This window comes from Vanessa atalanta, chromosome 26 (assembly GCF_905147765.1).
Source record: "Vanessa atalanta chromosome 26, ilVanAtal1.2, whole genome shotgun sequence".
In the NCBI taxonomy this organism is placed as follows: Eukaryota; Metazoa; Arthropoda; class Insecta; order Lepidoptera; family Nymphalidae; genus Vanessa; species Vanessa atalanta.
In genome coordinates this window covers 2,394,805-2,409,892 of record NC_061896.1, presented here as the reverse complement: position 1 = coordinate 2,409,892, position 15,088 = coordinate 2,394,805, and the positions used below count along the sequence as shown (strand labels likewise).

The following is a 15,088-nucleotide window of genomic DNA, read 5'->3' as shown; positions in this document are numbered from 1 at the left end:
GACACTCTTGATTTTGTAAAGAATCTCACACTCACCTCACCATGTAAATTTTACTGAGAGTTTAGTCCTTAGCTTTGTGTATGAAAAGCTATCCACGATAATATTTTATGTGAAGATTTAATAGATCGATCGAGAATATTTATATGGTCGCTTTTTTTACACTTCGGATAACTTCAATAGTCATACTAACAGTCTGTTAATGTTTTATTGCTGAAACGAAGTCTACTCTTCTTTTAATTAAAAAAGGTTAGAGTTTCTTCCACAACGCTGTTCGTCTCCGAGTTGGTGGATTTGTGGATTTACATGCAAGAGAATTTATTTCGTCACACGATGTTTTCCTTATAATTAAAATCATGAATTCACGAAGATATTGATCTCGTGTTAAATATACTCCGTGATATTTTAATTTACAGGACACACTTCTGTATTAAGATTTAAGTATTAATTTACAGTGCAAATGTTCACTTCTTTTATTACTACGGTATTTCATTTCATCAATTCCTGTTTCTGACTTCATAAGGCATAAATTTAACGTTTCTTATATAGAAAGTTTAAACGCTTCTTAAACTAGTGATTTAGTTAAGTTATTTGAGCAGTTTCCGTGGGGAGTTTTCTTAAACATCTTTTATAAACTCTTGAAGTTTTCTTAGTTCTGGTTGCTTTGTTTTATTGAATTGTTTTCATGAGGCACCGTGAAGTTTGCAAATAATACTATCAGAAAATACTATGAAAGTATTTAAAATTATACTAGTTAACTGTTCCGGCTTCGCACGGTTCATTTTAAATTTGTCAATCTAAACAAAATTATATCAGTTTGTAGATTGCACAGCAAGTTTTTTAGATATAATTTTAATTTATCATACACACCTTTAATTTTCCACTGCTGCAGATTTGGTGGTTCATACTCCGATACTAACAGTTTAACAGTTTCCTCACAAGGTTTTCCACCACCGCAAACTAAATCCGCAAACAACGGCTTGAATAAATAAGTTTTAACCGCTGTTCCATTTCGGCAGTCTAAAAGACAAAATTTCGTTTTAATTGACTTTATAAGTAAGTACTGTAAGTAATCTCATATTTGTGTATAGTATTGTATTATAGTTCAAAGGTTCTAAGGATTTATAAATGTACATAAAAAACATTTTAAATAATATTGTAAAATCAGCCCCAACATGCAATAGTACTGAGAAGAAAACACTGAAGTACCCGAGCATGGCTTCCGGGAGATTTCTATCCGGTACCGGCGTCGTATTCCGGATGAAGTCACACATACACGAACGAACTCGTGTATGTGTGTCGTATGTAACGACAAGGACCAAGTTTTTTTTTTTTTTAAATGGGTAAAACTTTTCTTTATTAAAATATTATATCATCGGATATTTTATAAGGTTAATACAAACTGGCGATTCGATCCGGAATTTACTAGACGTGATATGTTGTATAGTGTTTATCTTGCTCGTAAAAGACGCAGTGGATATTGCCCAACCGTGGAACATTCACGGGTTCTATATTATTTGTCTTATTACGTTGTTTCGTAAATAAACGTCTTGTAATATTGTTTTTTTTTTTAAAACTATGCCTTATTTTTTATGTAAATTGTGTGTTTATCATAACTAACGTTGTTTTTTTCCTTATTTACAGGTAAGCCGGGAGCCGAGGATAATAACATTGATCGGTACATTTAAACATGACTATTTCAAGGTAAAATTTTATATTACCAACGCAATCGTAGTCGCTCGGGAACTTTATATACAGCTAGTGTTTTGTTTTGACTGTAAGTAAACTATCGTTTTAGCTATACATCATGACACACACAATGATTACCCGCGTTGGAGGGGAGTGGGGCAGGTATTAGGGAGCACATTTGTTAAGCCGTAAACTATATCTATTTCAAAAATCATCCAAATCCGTTCAGTAGTGTTTGCGTGAAAGAGTAACGAATATTCAGTCATCCTGCGAAACATTCGCTTTTATAATGTCAGTAGGATAGCGTTCGTTTTGAAGGTTTTTTTTTTCTGAACGTTGCAGGATATTGTATTTCCTATCGCCTATTTTATGTTTCATGACGTTTAAAATAGTACTCGTTTAGATACGTATCATACTCTAAACAAATATTTAACCAACTGGCGTTCATAGGGGTTTAGTGATATATGTGATAGAATTTCGAATGAAGTAAAGTAACGTACTGTTGTTTTAAAGCAAACGACAAATTTAATGGTCATTATTTTATTTATGACCACATTGGCTGTTTTGCGGCGTTAAAAGGCTGAAGTATAATTTAACTTACTTTGATTAACTTGTTATATATTTTGTTTGATTTTTTTTATACATTTAATAGATTTACTGGGTGATTAACAACTTGAATTACTTTAAAACGTCGATTATTTAAAATATACAAAGTAAAAATCACATTGATGTATTTTTTTTATTTATTATTAAAACCACCGTCCACTCTTCACGCCCTGTCTGCTTGCGCATTTCGAGCTCCAGTGGGTCCATGCTTATTATAGACCACTGGCTCTCGTCCTCTCAGTACTGGACTAGATACCGTCATATTGATACATTCAATGTATCGTCGTGAAAATTTGTGAAACAATTAATTAGGTCGGATCGAGTCATTCTGAATCGCGTCTCAGTGTTAACGGTGATCCCTTTGACGAACATTTGGAGCTCCAATTATATTTGTTTCTATACACTATATACGTTTTTAACAGTACAAGTATTTTTTGTTTAATAATCTAAAATGCTACAATAGTGGGTAGATTTAGTTCCAACAATCAATTGGGGCGAGTTTGACAGAAATTGTTCTTGTATTGAATATATTTTTTTTTTTCATGTAAATGTAGCTTTCGAAAAGGTTGATAACGTTGATCCAAAGCTGTGTTGCAACTATTAGCTTAATTCTCATTTGAATATCTGTTCTGTTATGGTTCTAGTAATTCGATTGTGCTTAAACATTATTGAATATGTAACAACTTCTAAATATTTAGTGCTCAATTTAGCCTTTAGTTTGCGTAATGTGGTTTTGTCTTCTAAATTGTAAAAATTCGCCACGCTTTATTTCTAAATCAGCACTGTTCGAATTTCGTAAATCAACGGTGCAGCAAGCTGCTACGATCTGCAATTACGGTCCAATCTTAAGCTCATCTGTGTATTGTGAAATTCGGAGCGATTGCATCTCTTCGTGGTTGTATATCTTCAAGTTGGGCATCTAGCGTAGATTGTGTCTCTTATACTTGTTAACGGCGACTTCGCTCTCTCGGCTCGAGTTTTAGGGGTTGGTCGTGAGTTGATCTTGGAGTTCGAGCATGCTTCATCAAATTTCTTCTTCGGTTTTGTGATAGACAGTGTTACTTTCGCATTTATACTGTTAGTATATATCGACAGTTGAGTTTTAAATGATCATATATCCAAGATCAAGTTATCGACGTCTCGTATAGCGATCGGTTTATACAAATTATCTTAATTAAATTCTGTCCTTGTTTTATTAATTTAGTTTGTGCGTTATATTTTATTCCTCCTTACGTATACCAATGTTCAATTATTTACTTGTCGTTGTTTTGTCTTTTTCTACGCTCTATTATTTTCGTCCGTACAAACGTGATATTTATTTGATGTGTTCTATTTAATTTTATAGACGGTATCGATCGCGCTACATCAATTAATTTTCTTTCGCGTTGCTGTGGTCTATTGTTACGTAAGCGATTAATGTTTATTAACTTGTCAGTCTTTATATATTATATTAATCGTTAAATAGAAAACGGGAAAGCTATCTAATCCATTTTAATTAAGCAAAACCGATCAAATTATTTATAACAGAATAGGAATTATTAATAATAAGTAAGTAAATATCTAGTTTCTATCTTTAAATAGAAACGAATTAGAATATCGTCGCTATTGGCAAACATAATAGGATTTAAAATATATATTACATGTTTATTTGATGACATAATATCATAATACCCTCTATCAGTAGCTTATAATTGAAATAATGTTTAATAAATTTCACAAATCACTAGAAATACATCAACTGAATACTTTCATCGAAAATAGATATAGATATATATTCTAATTAAATATATATTTGCATTGAGTGTTTATCTTGTAACTTTGTTCGCTTGGCGGTTCGTATGGACTTAACGATTCTCCAAATAACAAGTTAAGGAGGGATCGTTTGATTTACGCGTCACTGACCCACAGATATTGCGAAATTAAAGTGGGTTCGATCCGTATCGACAGTAAATCCTTTCATTAATATACATATATTTAAAACTTCTTAATATAACTGTAAAATGTTATTATATATGTGCTGTTACTCAGGCAGTGCTCACGTACTGTAGGATGTACACCACAGTTTGCTCAACGCTACGGTTTTAAACAAAGACTTTATGAACAATGGCACTTGCTCGATCAAATGCTTGAACGTTCTTTTATCTGCCACCTCTACGTCACTTAACTTCCTACATCCGACCCTGGAGGCTGGAGCTTTGAAACAAAAGATACGTATAGTTTGGTTCCTTTACAAATTTAAATTGAAAAATATTTTTTGTTCATGCCTCGAATTTCCTCTTTCCGGTCTATTTGTACTAGTTATATAACATGTGCTACAATATTCTGATCTATTTTTGTAATTTTTTGTTAAGTAAGTTACGTTTAAATTATCTATATTATCAACAATAATTAAACGTATATTTCACGCCACGCCCATAATATGTTAGTAACAGTCATCTTAAACGCAAAATTGTAAATCAAGTCTCAAAATCTTTCTTCAAAAGAACCGAACCCACGAGTCAATAACCATACTTGATAAAAATCACATTCATAAAATTGTAACAGTTTGAATAAATTTCTTTCAATAATAAATATAAAACAGCAACTTTCTTAATATTCTGAAACGGGGAATGATGTCTCGGAACTTCCAAATTCAAAACAAAGTCAGGATTTATTTGACTTGGCATCGTTAAATTGTTTCGTATTTCGATTCGAAACTCTCAATGCGATTGAAATCGCTTTCGCGACCGGTAATCGTAGCACTATCTCATTGTATCTATTTCTTTCATCGACGAACAATCGTTTGGAACAATGGACACGTATAACCTTTGATATTAATCTGGATGGAGAGTTAAGAGGTGAACGTACGGAATTCAATTTACTGTATAGAAAAGTAAACTTGGCCAAGTTCGTTATTACGTGACAGTTTTATTCATTCGTTTTACCACAACTCTATGCCTTGAAGGTGTTTTTCTTTTTTAACACCAATTCTAATTATAAAATGTAGTTTTCAGATTCGAAATTGCTTTTTTCAGTAGGACGTAAACGACCTCTTAGACAGAAGGGCTTAATAGTATAATTGTTATTGGTCGTTGTGGTTGATGTGTGTGTTATTATTTTTAGCACACATATATAGTAGAAATATGTTCTATTATTTGATCTATTACTGGTGATATTATTGATAGATGTTTTAACCAATAAAATATACTTATTATGATTTAAAAGATAACATTTTTATAGTGACAGTGTATGTTACATAATATTATAAAATGTCTTCGTCTTGGAAGTTTATTAATTATTGTTCCGACAGTCTTATACGTCTTTGCCCCGTTCTAATGTTGATTTGTTTAATTTGATCGTTCGTACTGTAATTATCGAGCGTATATAGTACGCATGTGTTTGTATATACGTGTTATATAACACGGCCCAGTTCGTTCGACCCACATTAGGTGAATTGATCTATATATATTTTATGTTTTATTGATTGTTCGATGTATGTATCTACATTTTTTAGTATTTAAATGTCGTCGACAAGATATTGTTTTGTTTTTGAATTTATAGTTGTAGTTGGCCATTGGTTGTTGCTGGTTGGTTTGTTTGGTTAGATAAATATGTAAATATTATATATGTAAATATATATGTAAATATGTAAATATTATATAATATATTAATGATAATATCACAGTTTTATTACAGCTTCCTTGGTAGACTGCATATTGTGAGTTTAAACGCTTCAGATTGTGAGTTCAGACCAATACAAGTTATTGGGATTTGAAGAAATTCTCAGTAGCAACTCGTTGTAAATACTGGCAATGTTTCCAAGGAAGAAGATAAAGCGGTAGGAACAGAGACAGGACCGCGGTCCTGCATCTATGAGCAAACATTGCTGAACTTATAATGTTCTCAGTTAGCTAATCCTTAAGACTGGCTTCCGTAGCCTAAATTCGGCTGCTTAAATCGTATAATATTACAGATTTTATTTTTATAACCTTGTCTGTATTCTACATTCAAAATAAAATAGCTTTATTACGAGTGTTATAACTTTAAATATAAGATGACACATTAAAGTCTGTTACTCCGCACATAACCGTAACTCTTGAATTAACCACTGTTACTTAGAAAATTTTATTGGCTTTTTCATAGAAACGTACTTCTTCCTTAATCGATTTCACTAAATAGTGAATTTATTGAGCGACGTGTACACGGCACACTTACATATGACGTAAGTACAATATCCGAGGGCGATTTATTTATAAGTATCGATTTCGTTGGTCGAAGGTTGGGTGTTGTTGTTGACCTTTTACATCTGATGTTTGCAGTTGTCAAAACTATAATCTAGTCGTATATATAAAACTATAAATCGATCGCCTATAATGACATTTCGTTTGAATATTTAAACAGCGTTTTAGCTTTAAATCGCACTATACACTGTTGGTAGGTATAATGTATTTTCAGAATGAAAAACCTATGCTTGATACGGAACCCTCTAAGCTTTTGTTTAACTACTTCTAGAGCAAGTTTAAGGCTAGTATAGCTAGGCTCAACTCGTTGAGTTAGAGAGAAAAATGTTGAAATGTTATGTTAAAAAGGTTATGATTGTTGCGGTCTGCGGAGCTGAAAAACCAATTAGATGTATTTTAATAATGCTTGGAATTGTGATGACGATGAACAATCTGTACTGGTGGAGAGATCTCTCGCCATATTTGAATTTATGGTAAAAAATGTTTCTATAACAAAGTAAATTAAAAATATATATATCTTGTTCGAACATTGTCGGGGTTCAGGGCGAGTGATATGTTACATACACATAGTGCTGGCAATAGAATGTAATCGTGTCATAATTAGTCTTTTATCTGATAACCTCGATTATTTGAACCGCGTTATATTGGTTCTTGTTTCTCAATACGAGCACTGTATGAAATTGATACGACAGATTCAAAACGATCGCTGACAGTTCGATTTAGACGGAACGTGTTCGAGACACGCTCGTGTCTTATTTGTTTTGTTAATGATTACTTATTACTAATTACAATGTTATTTGAAATTTTGTTTAAATTTTCACTTTGAAAAAAAAATTAAAATTATAAAACACGACCTAAAACCACGACTTTTTATGGAATGAGAAAGGACTCTTCAGTGCATCTCATTTATCTAAAGGTTATTCTGGAATAAACATACATACATGTACATATTGTTCATAAACACAAGTTATAATGTGTGTTTATAATAAAAAAATATAAGTTAGAACATCTATGAAGAATCGAGGAGAGCTCACAATTGCTTAGTTAGAATTAACGTACATTAAGAGCTGCGATTGTCCAGTCATTAGAACACATGAATTTTAACCAGATATTGAGGGTTCGTACCCAGATAAATACCACTGAATTTTCGCGTACTTATTTTGTGTTTATAATTCATTTGTAACATGTTTAGAACTTGCGAAGGCTACAATATAATTCGCATATGAGAATTGCCAAGTCAGACCTTAGGATACAATATATTCTCCTAAGTTATAAGAAAAAATGATATTTTATATAGTTGTAAATACATTTCAGGACTGACCATTGAACTTGGCACCCATTTAGATCTCACTTCTTTTGTCGTTGAAGTCAACAACCAAGGACTATATCATAATATTGAACTTGCTCTCAATTTACATTAATGTTTTAATCGGATAAAGCTTATTAGTAAAGCTGTAAAGATAGCGTAAGAGCCTAAAAGCTCTTCGTTGGTTCTGATATCGAAAACATTATTGTGTTATTGAAATACTTTGACAGTTTATTTATGTTCTTCATTTCTTGTTTGAACGAATTCTAATTTGAAAATAACTTGTTAGGGTAGGATTGACTTCATCGGTTGACTTCTTTGACGTTTATTTCAATAGAGATGTTGACGTGTAATTTTCTCCAGAAGGCGTTGATTTATTTTGATACGTGCGGTCAGATGGTATTTTATTATTATTTATAAGCTAGAATATTATTTGATCAAGACTTCATATGTATTTTATCGTTATTCTTATATTTATAATATTCTTTGATTTAGGAGAGGATCTTTATAGATATTGAGTTGGTTTTGAATCTATAGTTTTGTATAGTAACATTGAAAAATGAAAGAACACTTAATGGTCAAAAATGTAAATAGAAATGTTTAAAGTTAAAACTTCGGTGTCAAGTAAAGATCCGGCTTTCGTCACTGATGCTGCGCTTTGTAATCTGAGCGTTTGAAATGTTTTAGAGTTTAAAGTCAGTTTTTTCCACTTTGCATATAAAGTAAGAAAACATTGTATTTGAAACACAATCAGGCGTTCGTTGTAAATCCTTGTAGTTCGTTCGTTAGTATCGTTACTTGAATTGATGTCAATGTAAGCGATATAAGTTATTTATTATTGTTGCCATAATTCTGTCACCGTATCAATAATGTGGGTGATTTCTTAGTTCGGTCGTTGCGTCGTGTCATTTCGTACGTGCTAAAGTTTATCGTTTCGACATATTAATGAGCTGTGTTTTTGTGATTATTGTATTACGTAAACGTGTGATTTATTTGTGTTACGATATGACGGAAACATGACATTCCTTTACTATTTATTTAATTTCTAATTAATATTGATTCGAAAAAAAATGTATTAATTGAAAAGAAAGAAAAAACGAATTTTAATAATAGATATCAGATAGAATTTATTAAAAACTGAAACGCAACGTGTTAATAAATTAGCTACAACGTTTAGAATTGTAACTGAAAAAGATAATTGAAAACAGAAAGTCTATATAATATCTCCATCAAATCGAACGCGTGAGACTAGCTGATCAGCTAGTCCAGTGTCCAAAGGTTTTTCAAATTCATCAAAATAAATCCTCAAACGATGCGACACCGAGTGTTGCCGCTGCTGGCGCCCGTGTTTCTATCGAAGCTTTGGAGGAGGAGACGGACGAAAGCCATCGAGAGGTTGCATGCGGTACGAAATACACGAATATATTTATATTATATGAGTGGATTGTTTTGTGATTGTTCGTCACGCATTAAAAAGTCGCCCATGTCCTTCCTTGGAGTTCCGTAAGACCAACATACATACAGGCAGAGTTACTTTGGCATTTTGTAGTATTAGTATAGATGACTATATATGTTTATAATACTTTTAGGATAAAGACGCTTGGAACTAGACTCTGGTTACAACACTGACTGATTTAAGTACAATACGTGTGAGTACTAACATTTTTGTAAATCTGGTCTTATAAAATGTCAGTCAGTTTCATGCTGTTTCTCCTTACTGGCCTTTGATATCCAAAATGCTGGTAGAGTTGAAATATTCACGACTCAAAAATGCGTTATTGTAAAATTTATTTGAATAAAATACATTTGATTTGATCGTATCTTTGTTCAAATACATCTTATTTTGGTCCAAATTTATTGGTTTCGTCGCTGAGTCTCTTTCAATCACCTCTTTGTCTAGTGATATCCTCCGTTTCTCCCTTTTTCACGTATTGTATTCGTCGATTCCCATACAGTACATATACATTTCATCGTAAATAGTTCGACTATGATTTTCTTCTGAGATCAAGAGTGTCTACTGATTTTATTGTCGTTTCTTCTCGGTGAAACTTGCTCTTCAAACCAATGGTATCTCTTTTCATTAAATTGAATCCAATAATATGTCAATAAAAGTGTTTATAAGAGCCTTCTTGAATAAAAAAAAAAAAAAAAAACCTTTTGGCTCTGATTTTGTCATAAATCAAATAGTCCGTGTATTTCATGTATCGTTTTTCTTATTCGTTGACTCATGTATCGACATTTTTATCTCCTCGTAGCGTGTTTATTCAGCGATAATGTTTTTAAAATAAAGCATTTATATTTATCCGTTTCGTTTTTGCCTTATCATCGAAAATATTCTTACGCGAACTTTTTTCGGACCACTTTATAAGTTATTTTTCGCTGAATAGAAAAAAGATCAGAAGTAAATAGCTCTATTCCTACTTCGTCTACAGAATACGAGGATATAAGATCTGAGATCCTTTTTAAATAAATAACATGAAGTGTACTCTCTACGGTAATACTCGTAAAAGTTTTTAGGGGCGCCTGTGAGCCTTACGTTGAGACTGCCTGGTCTAGTAAGTAATGACCGGATTCGTAGCTATTCATAGCTATTATGTCCTGGATAACTTTTTCTATCAACGTTTTCTTATATATTTGTATACGATATATGTAAAAACTCCTTAAAACATTTTTATGTTTATATTGTAGTTGAAATGTCTAAATTATTCAGCTTGTATTTATAATATTAATGGTTTTGTTACTCGTTGTGTAAAATAAAATAGATGTACGTATTCAGATATGATGTTTTAAAAAAAAATATATATAAAATAAAATTTTGAATGTGTTCGCTGTATCTGTGAAATGAAAAGAAAGCTATTCGAATAGTTTTACTTTACATTCTAGATAAATCCTAAACAGAATACAAAGAACTGTCGCGAGCTTATCTTAGATAAAACGAGTTCATTGACCCCTTCAGCTGTCTTATTAGGTTTGTGCTTCAAAGATTTGTAGCTGACATAAGCTACTTCTCTATCTCCAGTGATGTAAATACGAGTATTATTTAAACGGACTAAAATTAACCTTAGCTATAAAATGGTAGTGAGCTAGGCTTATGTCATTGAACCCGTTTTATTCCCAAGTCCCTTACGGCCGAATTTTATAATGTAACCTAAGGATATATTCGATTTAAGATCTTGTGCTAGTAAATAATCAATGATTTCAGATCAATAATTTTATATAAACAACTCTTTCAGCGTAGATGAGAAATTAGGTTTTGTGTGGCGTGTCATTTGTTGTTCGATTTATGCAACGAAAAAAATAAATTCAGTCACTTTAGTTTCATTATATAATATTGTTATTTGAAAGAAGAATTGCAGTGTATAATAATATCATTGTTTTATTTTATATTGAAATTTATTATTATTAAGTATTCTAGTTATACAATTTCGTAAAAATAGTATCCTACGTTTTTTTTTTAATAGTGTTTCAATTTTATTTTCCAGAGCGCGTCGGAGACTTCGGCGGGTGCGGGTGGCGGTGGCTCGTCCGGCGGCAGCGCCAGGGTCTCCTCGAGATCTAGGGCGTCTGAGGAGCCGCATATTGGTAAGTACCACATACCGTGTCGTTCTATTGGTAGAGACAAGAGTTAAAACATTATAGGCCCCAATGATTGACAGCGTATTGTTGGTAGGTATAAGGAATGGTCAATATTTCTCACAACATTTGCCCATGTGTTAGCTTGGGCAGATGGCCTACTTGTTAGTAAAATAACCAATATTAAATATATAAATAGTTAAAGATAAATAAAAAAATGCTTTATAAAAATGAGACTTATTAGAATAAAATAATAATAAACTGCTTTGTTTAATCTCAATTATAATTTATTTAAGGCAAGTACAAACTCCTGAAAACGATCGGAAAGGGTAACTTCGCGAAGGTGAAGTTGGCGAAACATGTGCCGACCGGTAAGGAGGTCGCGATCAAGATCATTGACAAGACGCAACTCAACCCAGGATCCTTGCAGAAACTGTTCAGAGAGGTAATTATAACCATCAACACAATCGGCTTATATTGTGACAATTGTTGAACATGAGTACTTCTCTTGGAATACTCTGGAAGTCCTCCTGGATAGGTACCACCCACTCATGGGATATTCTACCGCCAAACAACAGTACTCAGTATTGTTTGGTTCCGGTTTGAAGGATGAGTGAGCCAGTGTAACCACAGGCACAAGGGACATAACATCTTAGTTCCCAAGATTGGTGGCGCATTGGCGATGTAAGGAATGGTTAATATTTCTTACAGCGCCATTGTCTATGGGCGGTGGTGACCACTTACCACCAGGTGGGCCCATATGCTCGTCCGCCAACCTATGCCAAAACCGTCTATAAATGGAAATACCATCTAAATCTGACGTGTAGCATTAAAACAGCAAGCTTCAAACTTTCCCCTTAAGACTAGAGTATGCCGTCGCTCAGTGTAAGCCAATCAATAAATTAATTACTCTCGAGTTCAAGTAGGTACTTCAACTTAACTTTAATTATTGTACCAAATGTTACGTCAAAATATACCTCTCGTATACGTAATAGTTTTAAACCCTGTCAATAAACTATAATGTTTAATTTCGGTTCGTTTTAGAATAATTTAAACCGATTATTTTTTCTTAATTAATCGCTTAATATAATTATATATAATTTTATTTTATTTTATTTTAGGGTAACAAAGTAATATTACATACATCAGCTAAGTTTCCACTGATACTAATTACACAATTATTAAAATTAAAAAAAAAAAGACTAACATACATAAAATCAAATTGTATTATACAATTAATGAGATCAAGTTTATATATATTATTTTCAGTAGAATCTACCTTTCGAATGTCCATCTTGTTTTTTTGAAAGACGATTTAAATTTAGTAGCGAATGTTTACCGGAATGAAGTCAAGGAGTGTGTCGTTTTTTGTTTTTTTTTTTTTCTAATGTACCTACACAACAATTTTTACGTTTAATTTGTAGCTCTCATCGTTTATTCTATATCGAACTTCAAGCAGAGTTTTGACAAAAATTACGTCGTTATTTGTCTATGGGCTCATACAATCTTTTATAAGTGTTCTGATGATTCGTGGTCGTTTGTTCCAGGTTCGTATAATGAAGATGTTGGACCACCCGAACATTGTGAAGCTGTTCCAAGTGATCGAGACGGAGAAGACTTTGTATCTCGTCATGGAATACGCGTCTGGTGGCGAGGTGAGGGAACTAGCATACTTACAAAATAATACATACAAAATATTCATGCTTAACTAATTAATGGCCAAACTTAATAGTGGATTGATATGTTAAACTTATATTAGATATTATTACGCTCATAGTACTTTTATTAATGTCACGCGTCTTTTAAGTCGCGTTTGCTATTGTGTATCTTAAATTTACCGTAATCGATTTAAAGGGTGACAGTAAATGAGCCAACGCTACACGCATGGCCGATCACCCTTGCCCTCAGATATTGGTATAAAATATGGCTTCATGGTCATGATATAACATTAAACACATTTAAAACACAAGTTAACACGCGAAAAGAAATTCAAAATACATATCATCATATAGGATTATTTGTATGATAAAAGTGCTAAGGATTCTTTTATTGATCGGCTTTGTGCAAGCCCGTCGAGGTAGGTACCACCTACACATATCAAATATTCTACCAAACAGCAATACCCCCATCCAGGGTGTAATTACAAGCACAGAGGACATGACATCTTAATTCCCAAGGTTAGCGATGGATTAGCGAAGTAAGTAATGTCTATGGGCGGTGATGTCCACCGTCTGGTGGCAAAAACGATACACTATAAAATTATGTATTTTAATTCTAAATAATGCCTCAAGCGTCAGTACCGCAATGGCTTACGGGCGGCCTGGCGATGTATACAGTCACAGGATCGATCCTGACCTCATGGGCTATTGTCGTCCCCACTCCTAAAACAAGTGATAAGCTTAAAAGGGGGTGGTAAATAGGAATATTAGTAATTCGTTAATTAATTTGGGGTATTACTAGTATTCTCTTTAAAAAATTATCCCTTATATAGATATGTATTGTAATACAAAGTAATATATATATATGTATTGTAATACTTTCAAAGAGATTACTAAGTTTCTTGGTAGTTTTGCAAAGCTGAATCAACACTCGAAACCGGTGTCAGTTTCATGTGCAATATTTTCAAATGATAATTAATAAGTTACTAATATATTGTTTCGATAAATGTTTGTTGTGAAATAACCGTTTATACGATACTATAGAAGATGTTTTTTTCCGTGGTACAGGTGTTCGACTATCTGGTGCTACACGGTCGCATGAAGGAGAAGGAGGCTCGTGCCAAGTTCCGACAAATAGTATCAGCTGTTCAGTACTGCCATCAGAAACGGATCATACACAGAGATCTCAAGGTACCTCATACGGATAATATATCAAATTTCGTTTTACAGCTGATTATGATATATTTTGTGTGTGCACAAACGAAGACACTCTCACTCACTCGAGTCTCACTTGAGAGTGCGATGGAACTCTGTTTGGTAGGGTGAGGTCAGTGGGACACTGATAACTGTTGGATCCAGCTACTGCTGAAAATTTTATTGACTGAAACACTTACGCACATACATTTTAAAGGAAGATCCTTCTTATTGATATAATTTTTTTGACTTTAAGTGTAAGTTTGAGTAAAACGCTTCCAACGCAATTATTCCTAACAAATAACGTATAAATATTTTTATGAACTCGATTTAAAAAAAAAATCAGTATATTTATACCTGATACACAATTTCAGGCTGAAAATCTCCTGCTGGACGGCGAAATGAACATCAAAATAGCGGATTTTGGATTCTCAAACGAATTCACTCCTGGTGCAAAGTTGGATACTTTCTGTGGGTCACCGCCTTACGCTGCGCCTGAATTGTTTCAAGGTATTATATGTAACGCTTCTATGCGTTCCTCTGCTGGGCATAGGAGTAGAGTACGCCTATGACCAGCTGTGGGACTTTTTGTGGAGAAGGCTTGGAGCTTATTTAACCAGACTGTATCAATGCAATATTAACAGTTACAATAGGGAGTGAGATATGGGGGGTGCGTTTCCCTTAAATTAAATTGTCCAAAACTTTTTTTCAACCCACACGAGATGGAAAGTACGTCGTACCTCAAAATCATACGATGGACAATACGATCAACGTTTCAAAACATGCATTATCCTAAAATATCAACAATCACAGCAGAATGCATGCGCACTTAAAAATAAAGTTCG

The 15,088-nt window shown here is 33.1% G+C and overlaps 1 protein-coding gene across 11 annotated transcripts in view; it reads left to right on the top strand.

Moving 5' to 3' along the window:
• Nucleotides 1–15,088, top strand: part of LOC125074004 (serine/threonine-protein kinase MARK2-like) — a 157,564-nt gene that overhangs the window by 120,944 nt on the left and 21,532 nt on the right. For all 11 annotated transcript variants that reach the window (XM_047685168.1, XM_047685166.1, XM_047685165.1 and 8 more), the window contains 5 exons: nucleotides 11,301–11,400; nucleotides 11,688–11,836; nucleotides 12,939–13,046; nucleotides 14,118–14,240; nucleotides 14,618–14,753. In XM_047685168.1, the coding sequence (XP_047541124.1) occupies nucleotides 11,301–11,400; nucleotides 11,688–11,836; nucleotides 12,939–13,046; nucleotides 14,118–14,240; nucleotides 14,618–14,753 (616 nt within the window). The remainder of the gene's footprint in view (nucleotides 1–11,300; nucleotides 11,401–11,687; nucleotides 11,837–12,938; nucleotides 13,047–14,117; nucleotides 14,241–14,617; nucleotides 14,754–15,088) is intronic.